The sequence below is a fragment of the Opisthocomus hoazin genome, chromosome 30, assembly GCF_030867145.1.
Source record: "Opisthocomus hoazin isolate bOpiHoa1 chromosome 30, bOpiHoa1.hap1, whole genome shotgun sequence".
NCBI classification, from domain to species: Eukaryota; Metazoa; Chordata; class Aves; order Opisthocomiformes; family Opisthocomidae; genus Opisthocomus; species Opisthocomus hoazin.
In genome coordinates, this window is record NC_134443.1 from 2,081,550 (window position 1) to 2,097,851 (window position 16,302).

General features: G+C 73.9%; 2 protein-coding genes across 3 annotated transcripts; both read left to right on the top strand.

Annotated features, from left to right (window-relative positions):
- The first annotated feature begins 70 nt into the window (after positions 1 to 70).
- Positions 71 to 1,748, top strand: LYSMD1 (LysM domain containing 1). 2 transcript variants are annotated; one of them, XM_075445145.1, is made up of 3 exons: positions 71 to 251; positions 543 to 1,122; positions 1,210 to 1,748. In XM_075445145.1, the coding sequence occupies exons 1-3, from the start codon at positions 153 to 155 to the stop codon at positions 1,377 to 1,379; spliced, it is 849 nt and encodes a 282-aa protein (XP_075301260.1). In that variant the 5' UTR covers positions 71 to 152; the 3' UTR covers positions 1,380 to 1,748. The 2 variants fall into 2 exon arrangements, with proteins under 2 accessions (XP_075301260.1, XP_075301261.1); XM_075445146.1 differs by having other exon boundaries at positions 79 to 251; positions 860 to 1,122; positions 1,235 to 1,748.
- A 1,755-nt stretch (positions 1,749 to 3,503) lies between these two features.
- On the top strand, positions 3,504 to 16,243 carry SEMA6C (semaphorin 6C). The gene is given in 20 exon segments (XM_075445272.1): positions 3,504 to 3,678; positions 3,762 to 3,876; positions 5,334 to 5,391; positions 5,472 to 5,528; positions 6,627 to 6,728; positions 7,377 to 7,467; positions 7,544 to 7,666; positions 7,745 to 7,833; positions 8,762 to 8,979; positions 9,685 to 9,816; positions 9,901 to 10,056; positions 10,676 to 10,912; positions 11,443 to 11,580; positions 12,253 to 12,330; positions 12,451 to 12,506; positions 12,773 to 12,820; positions 13,597 to 13,728; positions 13,731 to 13,912; positions 13,914 to 14,066; positions 14,909 to 16,243. Coding segments are annotated over 20 exon segments (3,609 nt in total). The 5' UTR covers positions 3,504 to 3,569.
- The last annotated feature ends 59 nt before the right edge of the window (positions 16,244 to 16,302 follow it).

The window sequence follows — 16,302 nt, forward strand, 5'->3', positions numbered from 1 at the left end:
GGCGTCTCCGGCCTCACCGGGCCCCGGGGGTGCCCGGGGGCGGCGGCGGGGCCGAGCCCGCTCCCGGTGAGCGGCGGCCGGAGCGCCGGGGCCCTGGGCCGGTCCCGTCCCCCCCCGCCCCGGGCCGGGGCTGTGCGCGGAGCCGTCCCGCCATGGCGGCGGGGAGCGGGGCGGCGGGGGGCCCCCCCCGGGAGCACCGCCTGCAGCCCGGGGACACGCTGCCGGGGCTGGCGCTGCGCTACGGCGTGACGGTGAGCGGCCCTGCCGGGGAGCGCCGGGGCGGGGCCGGGACCCGGGCGGCCATCGCTGGCCCCTCCCGGCCCGGCCCGGTCCCTGCCCTTACCCCGGGCCCGTCCCTGCCCCCGTCCCCATCCTGTCCCTGTCCTGTCCCTGCCCCCGTCCCTGTCCCATCCCATTCCCCATCCCTGTCCCATTGCTGTCCCCATCCGTCTTGCATCCTGTCCTCTTCCCGGTCCCCATCCCGGTCCCCATCTCTGTCCCCATCCCTCTTCCATCCCTCTTCCATCCCATCCCCATCCCAGTCCCCACCCCTGTCACCATCCCTGTCCCCATTGCTGTCCCCGTCCCCATCCCTGTCCCATTCCTGTCCCCATCCCTGTCACCATCCCCATCGCCATCTCCATCCCCATCCTATCCCGTCCCCATCCCTGTCCCCATCCGGGTCCCCACCCCTGTCCCATCCCATCCTCATCTCTGTCCCCGTCCCCATCCCCGTCCCCATCCCTGTGCCATCCCATCCCTGTCCCATCTCTGTCCCCATCCCCGTCCCCATCCCCATCCTATCCTGTCCCCATCCCTGTCCCCATCGCTGTCCCCATCCTGGTCCCCGTCCCCGCAGATGGAGCAGATCAAGCGCGCCAACCGCCTCTACACCTCGGACACCATCTTCCTCAAGCCCACCCTCCTCATCCCCGCGCCGGCGCAGCCGGGGGGACCCCTCGCCGAGGACGGGGACCAGGACGCGCCCGTGCCCCCCGGGGCCACCCCGGCCGCCCCGGCCCGCCACGACCTCTCGGCCACCGATTTCCTGCGGCAGCTCGACGCCGAGATCGGGCGCTCCAAGGCGGCGGCGGCCCAGCGGCTCGGCGCCCGCGGCCCAGGGTGAGCGCGCCCGCCCGTTTGGGGCAGAACGGGCGCTTTCGGGGAGCGGGGCTGGCGGGGGGAGCGGGTGGCACGGCCGCCCCTCAGGGCCACCCCGCTGCATCCCCCGCAGCTCAGCCGAGGCTGAAGGCACCCGGAGCCCCGATGCCGGGCGCCCGCCGCCCCCCCGGGGCCCCCGCCTCGGCCCCCGGCCCCTCACCAGGACCCCGCGGGCGGCCGCCCTCCGCGATGCCGAGGACGAGATCTTCACGCTGTGACGTTGGGGACACCGGGGACGCGTCGCCGTGACACCCAGCCCGCGGGGATGGGGGCCCCGGGACACCCCCAGGGCCCAGCCCCGGCCGGGGGACGCGGGGGTCTGGGGGGGGGACACGGGGTCCCCTCCCTGCCTCCTACAAGGGACCTTCCCCGCTGCGGGGCCACTCAGCGCCGGCCTGCAGAGCCAGCGCTCTCGCAGGGCTACTGGGAGGCACTGGGAGGCACTGGAACGACGTTCCCCGGCTGCTGTTTCCCCCGGTTGTATTTATTTGTACGTCTTTGCTCTCGGGGGGGGGTCGGGGGGGTGGTCCCTGTGTGGACGGTCACCCCCCACCCCGGGAGCCTGTAAATAAAACGGAGCACTGTCACCCAGCTCTGTCGGTTTGTCACCCCCCCCACCTCGGGGACACCGTCACACCCCCCCTGGGGACACCGTGACCCCCCCCCCGGGACACAGACAACCCCCTGGGGACACGGACACCCCCCTGCGGACACTGTGACCCCCCCGGGGACATGGACACCCCCCCGGGGACACGGACACCCCCCTGGGGACACTGTGACCCCCCCTGGGGACACGGACACCCCCCTGCAGACACTGTGACCCCCCCGGGGACATGGACACCCCCCTGGGGACACTGTGACCCCCCCGGGGACATGGACACCCCCCCGGGGACACGGTCACAGCCCTGGGGACACGGGTAGAGCCCCCCGGGCAGGCAGGCGTTCCCCTTGGGGACGCGGTGATCCCCTTGGGGATGTGGACACCCCCCCGGGGACAGTGCCACCCCGCTGGGGACATGGTTACCCCCCCGGGGACAGTGCCACCCCCCCGGACAGTGCCACCCCCCTGGGGATGCGGTCACCCCCCGGGGGTGCTGTCACCCACTCAGGGACGCGGTGTCCCCCTCCCCACGTCACCGGGGGTACCCAGGTGCCACCCTGCGTGGTGCCACCAGGTGTCACCCTGTGCCCGCACCCTCGGGACCCCCCCGGAGACCCCCCCCGGAGTCTCCTCAGGGTCCCCCAGAGCCACCCAGTCCCCCGGGGTGGCCCCTGTCCCCCCCTCCCGTGGGGGCGGGGGCTGGTGGCACTGGGGGACCGGAGCCTGAGCGGCACCGGGAGGGCAGCCCAGTGCTCCCAGTGCTCCCAGTGCTCCCAGTGCCCTCCGGGCCAGGTCCGCGCGCTGGCGCAGGGGATGGCCCCCCCCGAGGGCTCCCCCCCCCCATCCCCCCGCGAGCCCTCGCCTAATGAGGCTCATCTCATTACCGGGATTAACGCCTATCTATAGGGCGGCCCCGGCCGCGGGGGGGTCCCGCGGGGGTCCCCGGTCCCGCCCCCGGCCCCGCTCCGGCCGCTCCCGGCCCGTTCCGGGGCGGAGCCGCTCGGGGCCGCGCGGGGAGCGGAGCCGGTACCGGGGGGGGGGGGCGGGGGGGGGTGTTGGGGGGGGTCGGGGGCTGGGGGTGCGGAGGTTTGGGGGCGGTTTTGGGGTGCGGGGGGTGCTGTGAGCGTGCGGGAGGGGGTGTCGAGGGGGTGCGGCGGCGGGGGGGGTGTCGTCGTGGGGTGCTGGGGGGGGTCGGGGTGTTTTGGGGTGTTTCAGGGGGTTTCAGGGTGTTTCGGGGTGTTTGGGGTGTTTGGGGTGCTGTGGAGCCGGGCGTTGCGCGGGGCGGGGGGTGTCGGGGGGTGTCAGGGGTGCGGGGGGTGCCGGGGGGTTCGGGGGTGCCGGGGGGGGGTCGGGGGCGCGCAGCCCCCTGCCCGCTGCGCTGTGCCCGGTGTCCCGGCGCTGCTGGCAGCGGTCCCTGGAGCACTGGGAGCACTGGGAGGGGGGCACTGGGGACGCTGGGACGGGCACAGTGGAGCAGGGGCACTGGGGGCACTGGGAGGGGGGCAGTGGGGTCACTGGTGACACAGAGATGGGGGTACAGGGGACAGTGGGGGCTCTGGGATGGGGCTACGGGGGACACTGGGAGGGGGCACTAGGGACACTGGGATACGGGGGATACTGGGAGGAGGGTACTGGGGAGGTCACTGGGAGCACTGGGCGGAGGCACTGGCAGCACCATCCCCGCTGTCCCCACGCACCCCCAGTCCCCAGCGCTGCCCTCTGCCCCCCCCCGTGCCTCAGTTTCCCCTCGCAGCCCGGAGCGGGGGGGTCACCCTCAGCCCCACGTCCCCTCCGGGCGCCCGCGACGATGCCGGGGGTCCCGCTGCCCTTCGTCCTCCTCCTCCTCCTCGTCCCCGGGCGGCCGGCGCGGGCCTTCCCGCGGGACCTGGTGCCCCGCAGCACCGTGGGGCTGGCAGGTGAGCGGGGAGGGGGTGGCGCGGGGGGGCCCGGGGCCCGGCGGGGGCCGGGGGGGCGTCACCGCGTCCCCCGGTCCCCGCAGCCACCGCCGCCTACCCCCGCTTCGGCGGCCTGCGGGGCGACAACGCCGCGGCGCATCGCGGCCTCGACGTCCAGCGCATGCTGCGCCTCAACGGCACGCTCTTCGTGGCGGCCCGGTGAGCCCCCCGCGCGCTGCCACGCGGTGTCACGTGGTGCCACGCGGTGTCACGCGGTGTCACACGCTGCCACGCGGAGCCACGCGGTGCCACGCGGTGCCACGCGGTGTCACATGGTGTCACGTGGTGCCACGCGGTGTCACACGGTGTCACACGCTGCCACGTGGTGCCACACGCTTCCACGCGGTGTCACACGCTGCCATGCGGTGCCACGTGGTGTCATGCGGTGTCACGTGCTGCCACGTGCTGCCACGCGGTGTCACGCGCTTCCACACATGGTGCCACACACTTCCACACGCTTCCACACGGTGTCACGCGCTGCCATGCGGTGTCACGCGGTGTCACACACTTCCACGCGGTGTCACACAGTGCCACGTGCTTCCACGTGCTTCCACACGCTGCCACATGGTGTCACACGGTGTCACGCGGTGTCATGCGATGTCAGGTGGTGTCACGCGCTGCCACGCGCTGCCACGCGCTGCCACACGGTGTGACACGCTGCCACGTGGTGTCACGTGATGTCACACGGTGCCACACGCTGCCACACGCGTGCTTGTGCAGGCCCATGTGTGCTTGTGCACGCTTGTGGGTGCTGCTCTGTGCGCGTGCACCCGTGCGTGTGCATCCGTCTGTGCGCGTGCAAGCCCCTCCCCCCGTGGTGTGCCGGTCCGTGCTGTGCACGCTAGCGTGTGCCTGTGCCCCCGTGTCCCCTCCCGTGTCCCCTCGCACATCCCCATGGTCCCTCACACGTCCCCATGCCCTTTACATGTCCCCCCCGTGCCCCTCGCATGTCCCCATGTCCCTCACATGTCCTTGTGTCCCCTCGCATGTCCCCATGCCCCTTACACACGTTTCTGTGTCCCCTCGCATTTCCCCATGTCCCTTGCATGTCCCCGTGTCCCTGTGCCCCTCGTATGTCCCCGTGCCCCTCGCACATCCTGGTGTCCCTCACACGTCCCCGTGCCCCCTGCCCGTGTCCCCGTGTCCCCTCGCATGTCCCCGTGTCCCTCACACGTCCCCGTGCCCCCCGCCCGTGTCCCCGTGTCCCCTCGCATGTCCCCGTGCCCCTCACATGTCCCCGTGCCCCCCGCCCGTGTCCCCATGCCCCTCACACATCCCCGTGTCCCCCGTCCGTGTCCCCGTGCCCCTCACACGTCCCCGTGCCCCCCGCCCGTGTCCCCGTGCCCCTCACACGTCCCCGTGCCCCCCGCCCGTGTCCCCGTGCCCCTCGCATGTCCCCGTGCCCCCCGTCCGTGTCCCTGTGCCCCCCGCCCGTGTCCCCGTGCCCCTCACACGTCCCTGTGCCCCCCGCCCGTGTCTCCGTGCCCCTCACACATCCCCGTGCCCCCTGTCCGTGTCCCTGTGCCCCCCGCCCGTGTCCCCGTGCCCCTCACACATCCCCGTGCCCCCCGCCCGTGTCCCCGTGCCCCCCGCCCGCTCACGCCCTCCCCCCGCAGGGACCACGTCTACGCCTTCGAGCTGGGGCAGGCGCAGGGGACGCTGTACCCGCAGCGGGTGAGGGGCCGGGGGGGCCGCCCGGGGGGCACGGGGGGGCTGGGGGGGTCCCCGTGCCCACCCCCCGCCTGCCCCCGCAGCACCTCACCTGGGAGACGCGGGACAGGGGCAGCTGCGCCCTGCGGGGACGGCAGCAGGTACGGGGGTACGGGGGGGGTCTGGGGGGGGTATGGGGTGCAGGGTGTTGGGGTACGGGGGTACGGGGGGGGTCTGGGGGTATGGGAGGGGTCTGGGGGGGGTATGGGGGTGCAGGGGGTGGGGGTACGGGGGTACGGGGGGGTCTGGGGGGGTATGGGGTGCAGGGTGTGGGGGTACGGGGGGGTACGGGGGTGGTCTGGGGGTATGGGGGGGTCTGGGGGTGCAGGGTGTGTGGGTATGGGGCTACGGGGGGGTACGGGGGGGGTCTGGGGGGCGTATGGGGGTGCAGGGTGTGAGGGTATGGGGCTACGGGGGGGTCTGGGGGAGGTATGGGGTGCAGGGTGTGTGGGTACGGGGGTACGGGGGGGTACGGGGGTGGTCTGGGGGTATGGGGGGGGTCGGGGGGGGTATGGGGGTGCAGGGTGTGTGGGTATGGGGCTACGGGGGGGTACGGGGGGGTCTGGGGGGCGTATGGGGGTGCAGGGTGTGGGGGTATGGGGCTATGGGGGGGTACGGAGGGGTACGGGGGGGGTCTGGAGTGGGTATGGGTGTGCAGGGTGTGGGGGGACGGGGGTACGGAGGGGTACGGGGGGGTACGGGGGGTTCTGGGGGTATGGGGGTGGGGGTCTGGGGGGGTATGGGGGTGCAGGGTGTGGGGGTACATGGTGAGGGGTACAGGGGCAGGGGGTACGGGGGCGTGGGGGCACGGGGTCTGGGGTCTGGGGTGGGGGGTCCGGGTTGTGGGGGTGCATGGTGGGGGGTACAGGGGTGCGGGTTGTGGGGGTACAGGGGCAGGGGGTGCAGGGGGTGGGGTCGGGGGGGTGTTGTGGGTCTGGGATGTGGGGGTACAGGCGCACATGGGGGGGTACAGGGGGTGGGGGTGCAGGAGGGCAGGGTGGGGGGGTCCAGGGGTGCGTGGTGGGGGCTGCAGGGTGTGGGAATGGGGGGGCAAGAGGGAACGGGGTGGGGGTGTGGGGGTACAGGGTGGGGGGGCATGGGAGATGGAAGGGATGGGTGCAAACAGGGGGCTCGGGGCAGAGGGCGGTGGTGACGCCCCCCCCGTGCCCCCCGTATGCCCCCCCCGTGCCCCCGCGCAGGATGAGTGCCACAACTACATCAGGGTGCTGGTGCCCCGCGACGCCCGCACCCTCCTGGCCTGCGGCACCAACGCCTTCAGCCCCCGCTGCCGCCACTACCAGGTGGGGGGGGCAGCCCGGGGCGGGGGGGAGTGGGGGGGGTCAGCCCCCCCCGGGAGCATGGGGCTGAGGAGTGGGGGGGTCTCAGCCCCTGCCAGGGAGCACAGCGGGGGGGGAGTGATGAGTGGGGGGGTCTCAGCCCCTTCTGGCATGCACAGGGGGGGGTGATGAGTGGGGGGTCTCAGCCCCTTCTGGCATGCATGGGGGGGGGTGATGAGTGGGGGGGTCTCAGCCCCTTCTGGGGAGCACGGGGGGGGTGATGAGTGGGGGGGTCTCAGCCCCTGCTGGGGAGCACGGGGGGGGGGTGATGAGTGGGGGGGTCTCAGCCCCTGCTGAGGAGCACGGGGGGGGTGATGAGTGGGGGGGGTCTCAGCCCCTTCTGGCATGCGGGGAGGGGGGGTGATGAGTGGGGGTCTCAGCCCCTTCTGGCATGCACGGGGGGGGGTGATGAGTGGGGGGTCTCAGCCCCTGCTGGGGAGCACGGGGGGGGGGGTGATGAGTGGGGGGGTCTCAGCCCCTGCCAGGGAGCGCAGCGGGGGGGTGCCCGGTGGTGTGATGAGTGGGGGGGTCCTCAGCAGCCCCACACCGGGGGATGGGGGGGGGGGGTGAGGGTGTGCTGAGCGGGGGGGTCCCAGCACCTCGCCCCCCCAGGTGAGCAGCCTGGCGCAGGAGGGCGAGGAGCTGAGCGGCCAGGCCCGCTGCCCCTTCGACGCCAAGCAGAGCGTCGTCGCCCTCTTCGTCGGTGGGTGCCGGGCGGGGGGGCGGACGGGGGGGGTCCCCGGGGTGGGGAGGGGGCTGACGCTGTCCCCCCCCCGCAGACGGCAGCCTCTACTCGGCCACGGTGGCCGACTTCCAGGCGAGCGACGCGGTGATCTACCGGAGCCCCAGCCCCGGGCAGCCCCCCCTGCGCACCCTCCAGTACAGCTCGCGCTGGCTGCGGGGTAGGGGGGCGCGGGGGGCGGGGGGGGGGGGCGGCGGGCGGGGGGGGGCAGCGGCTGACGGCCCCCCCGGCCCCCCAGAGCCCCACTTCGTCCAGGCGCTGCCCTACGGCCCCTACGTCTACTTCTTCTTCAGGGAGGTCGCCGTGGAGCTCAGCGCCCTGGGCAAGGTGGGGGGGCACGGCGAGGCGGGGTGTCTGGGGGTCCCTGGGGGCTGGCACCCATGGGTGCCCAGATGCTGATGCCCGGGGGTCCTGGGGTGCCAATGCCTGGGGGGTCCCTAGGTGGTGACACCCATGGGTGCCTGGGTTCTGATGCCCAGGGGGTCCCTGGTTGCTGATGCCCATGGATGCCTGGGTGCTGATGCTTGAGGGTCCCTGGGTGCTGACACCCGTGGGTGCCCGGGTTGCAATGCCTGGGAGTCCTGGTGTGCTGATGCCCGCAGGTCCCTGGTTGCTGACACCCATGGGTGCCGGGGTGCCAATGTCCGGGGGTCTCAGGGTGCTGGTGTCTTGGGTCCCAGGGTGCTGATGCCCATGGATGCCTGGGTGCTGATGCTTGAGGGTCCTTGGGTGCTGACACCCATGGGTGCCTGGGTTCCAATACCCGGGGGTCCCCGGGTGCTGATGCTCGCAGGTCCCTGGTTGCTGACACCCATGGGTGCCGGGGTGCCAATGCCCGGGGGGGTCTCAGGGTGCTGGTGTCTTGGGTCCCAGGGTGCTGATGCCCAGGGGATGCTTGGGGACTGATGCTTGAGGGTCCTTGGGTGCTGACACCCGTGGGTGCCCGGGTTCCGATACCCGGGGGTCCCCGGGTGCTGATGCTCGCAGGTCCCTGGTTGCTGACACCCATGGGTGCCGGGGTGCCAATGCCCGGGGGTCTCAGGGTGCTGGTGTCTTGGGTCCCTGGGAGCTGAGGCCCAGCGGTCCCGGGGTGCTGACACCCATGGGTGCCCGGGTTCCGATGCCTGGGGGTCTCGGGGTGCTGGTATCTTGGGTCCCTGGCAGCTGATGCCCATGGATGCCCGGGGTCCCGGGGTGCTGACACCCATGGGTGCCCAGGGGTCCCGGGGTGCTGACGCCCGCGGTGCCGGCGCAGGTGGCGGTGGCGCGGGTGGCACGGGTGTGCCGCAACGACCGCGGGGGCTCGCCGCGGGTGCTGGAGCGGCGCTGGACGTCCTTCCTGAAGGTGCGGCTGCAGTGCGCCGTCCCCGGGGACGCCATCTTCTACTTCGATGTCCTGGAGGCCGTGACCCCCCCCCACGCCCTGCACGGGCGCCCGGCCGTCCTCGCCCTCTTCGGCACCCAGCCCAACAGGCACGGCCGCGGGGACGGGGGGACACGGGGGACGTGAGCGTGGGGCCGGGGTGGCCACGGGGATGTGGGGCGGCTGGCACAGAGGGCAGGGGAGAGCGGCGTGGGGGGACGTGGGCAGGGACGTGAGGACAGGAGAGATGGGGACGTGGGGACACAGAGGATGGGGGCGTGGGGGTGGGATGGACTCCCATGGGGGACATGGGGACACAGGGACATGGGGATGGGCTCCCGGGGGGGACATGGGGACACAGGAGATGGGGATGTGGGGACACGGGAGACAGGGATGTGGGGACGCAGGAGATGGGGACGTGGGGATGGGCTCTCAGGGGGACATGGGGACACAGGGACATGGGGATGGACTCCCGGGGGGGGACACGGGGACACAGGAGATGGGGATGTGGGGACACGGGAGATGGGGAAGTGGGGAAGGACTCCCAGAGGGACATGGGGAAACAGGGACATGGGGATGAACTCCCGGGGGGGACACAGGAGATGGGGACATGGGGACACAGGAGATGGGGCTGTAGGGATGGACTCCCAGGGGTACGCGGGGACACAGTGGCACAGGACACAGGGATGCAGACAGAGGTGAACAGGGTGTGGGGACATAGTGGGGACCAACAGGGACACGGAGGGGCCCTGGCCAGCCCGGGGGGGACACAGGGCTGTCCCCAGCGCCGGTGCCACCCCTCGCCGCCGCCGCAGCATCCCCGGCTCGGCCGTCTGCGCCTTCTACCTGGCGGACGTGGAGCGGGCGTTCGAGGGACCCTTCGCTGAGCCCCGCGGTGCCACCGGCACCTGGACCCCAGTGCCCGAGGACAGGGTGCCCCGACCCAGGTACCCCCCTGCACCGGACGCCGGGGTCCCCCCGGGGTGTGGTGGCCGCCGGACGCCTGGGTCCCCACGCCGGCTGTGCCGCAGGCCGGGCTGCTGCGCCGGGCTGGGACCCGCTGCCGGCGTCGTCACCTCCGGGGACTTCCCCGACGAGACGCTGGCCTTCGCCAAGGAGCACCCGCTGCTGCACGGCGCCGTGGCACCCGCCGGCGGGCGGCCCCTCTTCACCCGCACCGGCACCCGGTGCGCCGCCGCGGGACGGGTGGCCTCGGGGACAGGGTGGCCTTGGGGACAGGAGGCCTTGGGGATGGGTGGTCTTGGGGACAGGGTGGCCTTGGGGATGGGTGGTCTTGGCGACAGGGTGGTCTTGGGGACAGGAGGCCTTGGGGATGGGGTGGCCTTGGGGACAAGGTGGTGTCAGGGATGGGTGGCCTTGGGGACAGGAGGCCTTGGGGATGGGGTGGCCTTGGGGACAAGGTGGTGTCAGGGATGGGTGGCCTTGGGGACAGGGCGACCTTGGGGATGGGCGACCTTGGGGATGGGTGGCCTTGGGGATGGGTGATCGTGGGGATTGGGTGACATTGGGGATGGGTGACATTGGGGACGAGTGGCCTTGGGGACAGGGGGTGGCTCGTGCGAGGAGGATGGGGCTGTGTGGGGTGGGGGTGAGGGTGCACCCAGCCCTGTGGGTGCTGCAGCATGGGCAGGGTCCTCGTGCAAGGCTCCTGTGCAAGGGCACACGAGGCCCTGGTGCAAGGGGCGTGCGAGGCCCTGGGGCACGGGTGTGCGAGGCCCCCGTGCGAGGGTCCCCGTGCGAGGGTCCCCGTGCGAGGGTCTCCGTGTGAGGGTGCGCTGGGCGCAGGCTGACGCAGCTGGCGGTGGACGTGGGCGCGGGGCCGCGGGGGAACCAGACCGTGCTCTTCCTGGGCGCCGAGGACGGGCGGGTGCTGAAGGTCCTGGCGGCCACGCGGCACCCCGGGACCACCCGGCCCCCCACCGGCACCCCAGTCCCCGGTGACAGCCAGGAGCCCGGTGACACCAGGGATGCCGGCTCCGAGACCCTGCTGCTGGAGGAGATCAGCCTCTACGACCCCGGGCGGTGCGTGCCGGGCGCTGGGGGCCTGGGGCTGGGGGTGCTGGGGGCCTGGGGGGGCTCACGGGGTCCGTGGGTGCTGGAGGGTGCTTGGGGGCCCATGGACACCGTGGGGCTGGGGCTGCTGGGGGGCTTGTGGGGTCCGTGGGTGCTGGGGGGCTTGTGGGCACCGTGGGGCTGGGGGTGCTGGGGGGCTTGTGGGGGTCTGTGGGTGTTGGACAGTGCTGGGGGGCTCGTGGGCACCGTGGGGCTGGGGCTGCTGGGGGGCTTGTGGGGTCTGTGGGTGCTGGGAGGCTCATGGGCACCATGGGGCTGGGGGTGCTGGTGGTGCTGTGGGGCTTGTTGGGGTCCATGGGTGCTGAGGGGCTCGTGGGCACCGTGGGACTGGGGCTGTTGGGGGGCTTGTGGAGGTCCGTGGGTGCTGGGGGGCTCTTGGGGTCCATGGGTGCTGGTGGGTGCTGGGAGGCTCATGGGCACTGTGGGGCTGGGGCTGCTGGGCCAGGGCGCAGTCGTGATGGGTGCTGTGGGGGGTGCAGGTGCCGGGGGCCGCGGGGGGCCAGCCGGGTGCTGGGGCTGGAGCTGCACCCGCCGGGCCGGGAGCTCTACGTGGCCTTCGCCGGGTGCCTGGTGCGTCTGCCCCTGAGCCGCTGCGCCCGGCACGGCGCCTGCCGCCGGTGAGCGGGGCCGGGCGGCGCGGGCGAGGGCGCGGGAGGGCGCGAGGGCGCGAGGGCGTGCGGGGGCACGGAGACGTGCGAGGGCACGGGGCTGTGCGAGGCGCAGGGGCGTGCGAGGGCGGAGGGCGTGTGAGGCTGTGCGAGGGCACGGGGGTGCACGAGGGCATGCGAGGGTGGAGGGCACGTGAGGGCGTGCGAGGCACAGGGGGTGCGAGGGCATGCGAGGGTCTGGGGCCGTGCAAGGCACAGGGGCATGCGAGGGTGTGTGAGGGCGTGTGAGGCGCAGGGGGTGCGAGGGGGTGCGAGGTGCAGGGGGGTGCAAGGTGCAGGGGTTGTGAGGCACAGGGGGGGTGCGAGGCGCAGGGGGTGCAGGGGGGTGCAAGGCGCAGGGGGTGCGAGGGTGTGTGAGGGCGTGTGAGGCGCAGGGGGTGCGAGGGGGTGCGAGGTGCAGGGGGGTGCGAGGTGCAGGGGGGTGCGAGGCGCAGGGGGGTGCGAGGCGCAGGGGGTGCGAGGGGGTGCGAGGCGCAGGGGGTGCGAGGGGGTGCGAGGCGCAGGGGGGTGCGAGGCACAGGGGGGTGCGAGGGGGTGCGAGGCGCAGGGGGTGCAGGGGGGTGCGAGGCGCAGGGGGGTGCGAGGGCAGCCCCCGCACGCGCTGCCCGCTGCCCCGCGCAGGAGCTGCCTGGCCGCCCGGGACCCGTACTGCGTCTGGCTGCCCCCCGGGGGCTGCGTCCCCTTCTCCGAGGACCTCCCGTGAGTGTCCCCCGCGGGGGATCCCCCGGGGGCTCCCCCCCCCCGGTGTCCAGGGTCCCGTCCTCGCGGGGTGGGGACGGCGGGGGGACGGTGGGTGACGTCCCCCTCCCTGTGCCCCAGGAGCGGCTTCGAGCAGGACGTGGAGGGGTCCCCCGGGATCGCTGGGACCTGCCAAGGTGAAAGGGGGGGACACGGGGGGGCACTGGGGACAGCGAGGGGGCACTGGGGACATGAGGGGGCACTGGGGACGTGGGGAATATTGAGGGGCATAGAGGGTCACCAGGGGAACTGGTGGGGACATGAGGTGACGAGGGGATGGAGGTGGCACGAGGGTGGCACGGGGGGCCCTGGGACATGTGGGTGACACTGGAGGACATGGAGGGGGACACGGGTGGGCCTGGGGGACATGGGGGCCTGGCGCGACCCCGCTCTGCTCTCACAGAGGCACCGGCCACGGGGGACGGGGACGGGGACAAGGACTTGGCCCACGGTCAGTGACACCATCGGTCCCCCCCGGGCACCCACTGGGAGGGACCCTGAGGACTGGGCAGGACACGGGAGGGACCCAGGGGTGGGGAGGGACCCCCGGGATGGGAGAGGGACCCCAGGGACCCCTGGGGGAGACCCCAGGGATAGGCAAGAGGGACCCCAAGGACTGGGGAGAGACCCTGGGGACGGGAATGGGACCCCAGGCACCGGGAAGGGACCCCCAGGGACAGGAGAGGGACCCCGGGGGTGGGAGGGGGATCCCAGAGACCAGGAGCGACCCTGGGGACGGGAATGGGACCTGAGGGACCAGGAGGGACCCCAGCGACCATGGAGGGACCCTGGAGATGGGGGGGACCCCAGGGACAGGAGTGGGACCCCAGGAGTGGGAGGGGGACCCTGGGGATGGAAATGGGACCCCAGGGGCAGGGGAGGGACCCCAGGGACCTGGAAGGGACCCCCAGGGAGGGGAGAGGGACTCCAGGAGTGGGAGGGGGACCCCAGAGACCAGGAGGGACTCCAGAGACCTGGGAAGACCCCGGGGACAAGAGAGGGACCCCCGGGACCTGGAAGGGAGCCCCAGGGACGGGAGAGGGACCCCCAGAGACCAGGAGGGACCCCAGGGACAGGAGTGGGACCCCAGGAGTGGGAGGCGGACCCCGGGGGTGGGAATGGGACCCCGGGGCCGGGCGCGGGGCGGGCAGCGGGCGGCTCCGGGGAGGGGGGGCGGGTCCGGGGGGTCCGTGCCGAGCCCCCCCCCCGCGCTGACGACCCCCGCAGGGGTGCGGGCCGGGCCGGGGGCCGCGGCCGTGCCGGTGCCGGTGCTGGCGGGCTGCGTGCTGGGCGCCTTCGCGCTGGGGGCCGCGGCCGCGGGGCTGCTGGCCGCCTCCCTCCGCCCCCCCGCCGCCCCCCCCCCGCCCCGCAGCCTCCCCGCCGCCCCCCCCCCGCCGCCCGCCGCCCCCCCGCCCCGCCGGACCCCCCCGCCGAGACGCCGCGGGAGCGCGCAGCGGAGCCCCCGGAGCCCCCCGGGCCGGGCCCCCCCCCCGAGGAGCGGCACCCCCCCGCCGGCTCCTTCGCCAACCGCGTCCGGCCCGGGCCCCCCCCGGGCCCCCCCCCCGGCCCCCCGCGCCGGGCAGCCCCGGCGCCTGGACGTGCCCCCCGACAGCCCCCCCCCGCCGCGCCGGGCCCTGGCCCAGAGCCACTCGCTGGGGGGGGGTCCCGGCCGCCCCCCCGCCCCGGCGCTCACCCGCGTGCGCTCGCTGGGGGCTGCGGGGGGGCCGCCCTGGGGACCCCGGCCCCGCGCCCCGCAGCGCTGCGACCCCGCGAAGCCCCCGCTGCTGCCCAAGCCCCTGCTGGGGACCCCGGCCCTGGGGCGGCCCTGACCCCCCCCGACACGGGACATCCTGGGACACCCCCCCCGGGGACACGGGGACATCCTGGGACCCCCCCGGGGACAACCTGACCCCCGCCAGGAACATGGGGACATCCCGGGACACCCCCCCCCCCCACGACATCGGGTCATCCTGGGCCCCCCCGGGGACACAGGGGTGTCCTGAGTCCTGTGTGTGTCCCCCCCCGGGGACATCCTGAGCCCCCCAGGAGACACAGAGACATCCTGGGGACCCCCCCCCCCAAGGACATGGGGACATCCTGGGCTCCCCCGGGGTCACCCCTGCGGTGGCAGGGTCCTCGCTTCCCTGGCTCCATGCCCTGAGCCCCCGCGTCCCCAGGCTGGACCCCACCAGGGTGCCGAGGGTCCCCGTGTCCCCCAGCCCCCCCATCTCCGTGCCCAGGGTGCCAGGAGCCCCCCAGCCTGGGGTGACGAGGGTCCCCGCGTCCCCCAGCCCCCCCATCTCCGTGCCCAGGGTGCCAGGAGCCCCCCAGCCCTGCCCCAGCCCAGGGTGCCCCGAGGGTCCCCGCGTCCCCCCAGCCCTGCCCCAGCCCGGGGTGTCGGGGGTCCCCATCTCCCAGGGCGCCGGGGTTGGGGTTTTTTTTTTTGATCCTTTCTAATTTATTTGCTGCTCGGGGGGGGGCGCGGAGCCGCAGCCCCCCCGGGCAGGTGGGGGGCACGGCCGCTCCTCCTACCGTGTAGGACCAGGGCTGGCCCGCGCCGGCCCCCGCAATTAAAGACGTGGTCACCCGCGCCCTGGCACCCGCCTGGCTTTGTCCGGGGTGGGGGGGACAAGGGGGGCCCGGGTGGCACGAGGGGGCACAGGGGGACACGGAGGGGGTGGCGAGGGGCTGGCAGCAGGGCACGGGAAAGCGGCTCACCGCGGCCGTGGCATTAAGAAGCCGAGTACCCAAGCAGAGGACAGAGGGGGACACTTCCAAACGTCCCCCCCAGAAGAGGGGCCCCAAGCCCTCAGCAAAGGGGGGGCCGCGAGGGACCCGCCGGCACGACGCAGCAACTGGTTCTGCGATCACTGCCCCGGTGCCGTGCTGGGCACGGGGAAAAGCACCCGACAGCGGCGGGTGGTGGCCCGGCGGGCGGGGGGCAGCGGGGTACGGCCGGGGGTGCTGGCCCAGGGACGCTCGGCTGAGCCCCCGGGGTCTGTGCCTCCCCTGGGTGGGCGGCGGGAGAGGATTTAGTTCGCGTCTCCGTGATCTCCTGCGCTCATCCCCACTGGATTTACAATGCCCTGGTTCCACGTCAGCCTACTGGGAACCAGTTAGAGCCGGTTACTGGGATCGAGAGGGAAAGAGGCGGCCAACCGACCCCCAGCGGGTTCAGCAAGCCCCCGAGGAGAGACCACGCGCCTTCGCGCTGCGACCGCAGCTTCTGCGCCGGCGTCCCCGGGCAGCGGGCCGGGACCCCCGAGCGCGCGCGGCGGAGGGGACGCGGGGCCGGGTGGGTGGGCGCCCGGCCGCTCCCCTGGGTACGCGCAGCCTTGGCGAGCCCCGGCCCGCGCCGAACCCTGCGCCGGTGGGAGGTCATCGCTGCCACGGCCGGCCAGAAACTGCTGCTCTGGGCTCCCCGCCGCCGGCTTCCTTCTTTCCCAAGGCTGAGCCGAGCGCGAAGGCTCCTCATCCTCCTGCAGACCCCGACGCGGGTGCTCCCAACGCCAGCATTACGGTGGGACCCCCCGCGGAGCACGAGACCACCGCCAGCTTTACCCGTTCCGACTCGGCAACCCCGACCCAGCCACCCCGAGTGCCACCCGCTTTTTCCCCCCCTGTGAGGGGGAAGTTTGTTTCCCAGCTGAAGGGACTTTCTGGCAGAGCCGACCCTTGGCAGGGGAAGGATGGGCGTAGCGGGGAATCGCGGCGCTGCCACCGGCTACAGCCGCCGGGCTCCTCAGATTCACGAAGCAGCAGCACAAATTCCAGGCGCAACGTCCAAGCCGAAGCTGCCAGCGTCTCCGGGGACCAGCGGAGCCCGCCTGGGCCTGCTTCAACACCGCCTCGCGCCCTCCGCCGCGGGTTTTGAGTTCAGACCCAACCTGTCAGTGTTCCGGGGAACGCCAGGAAGTAACGCGGGCTGGAAGG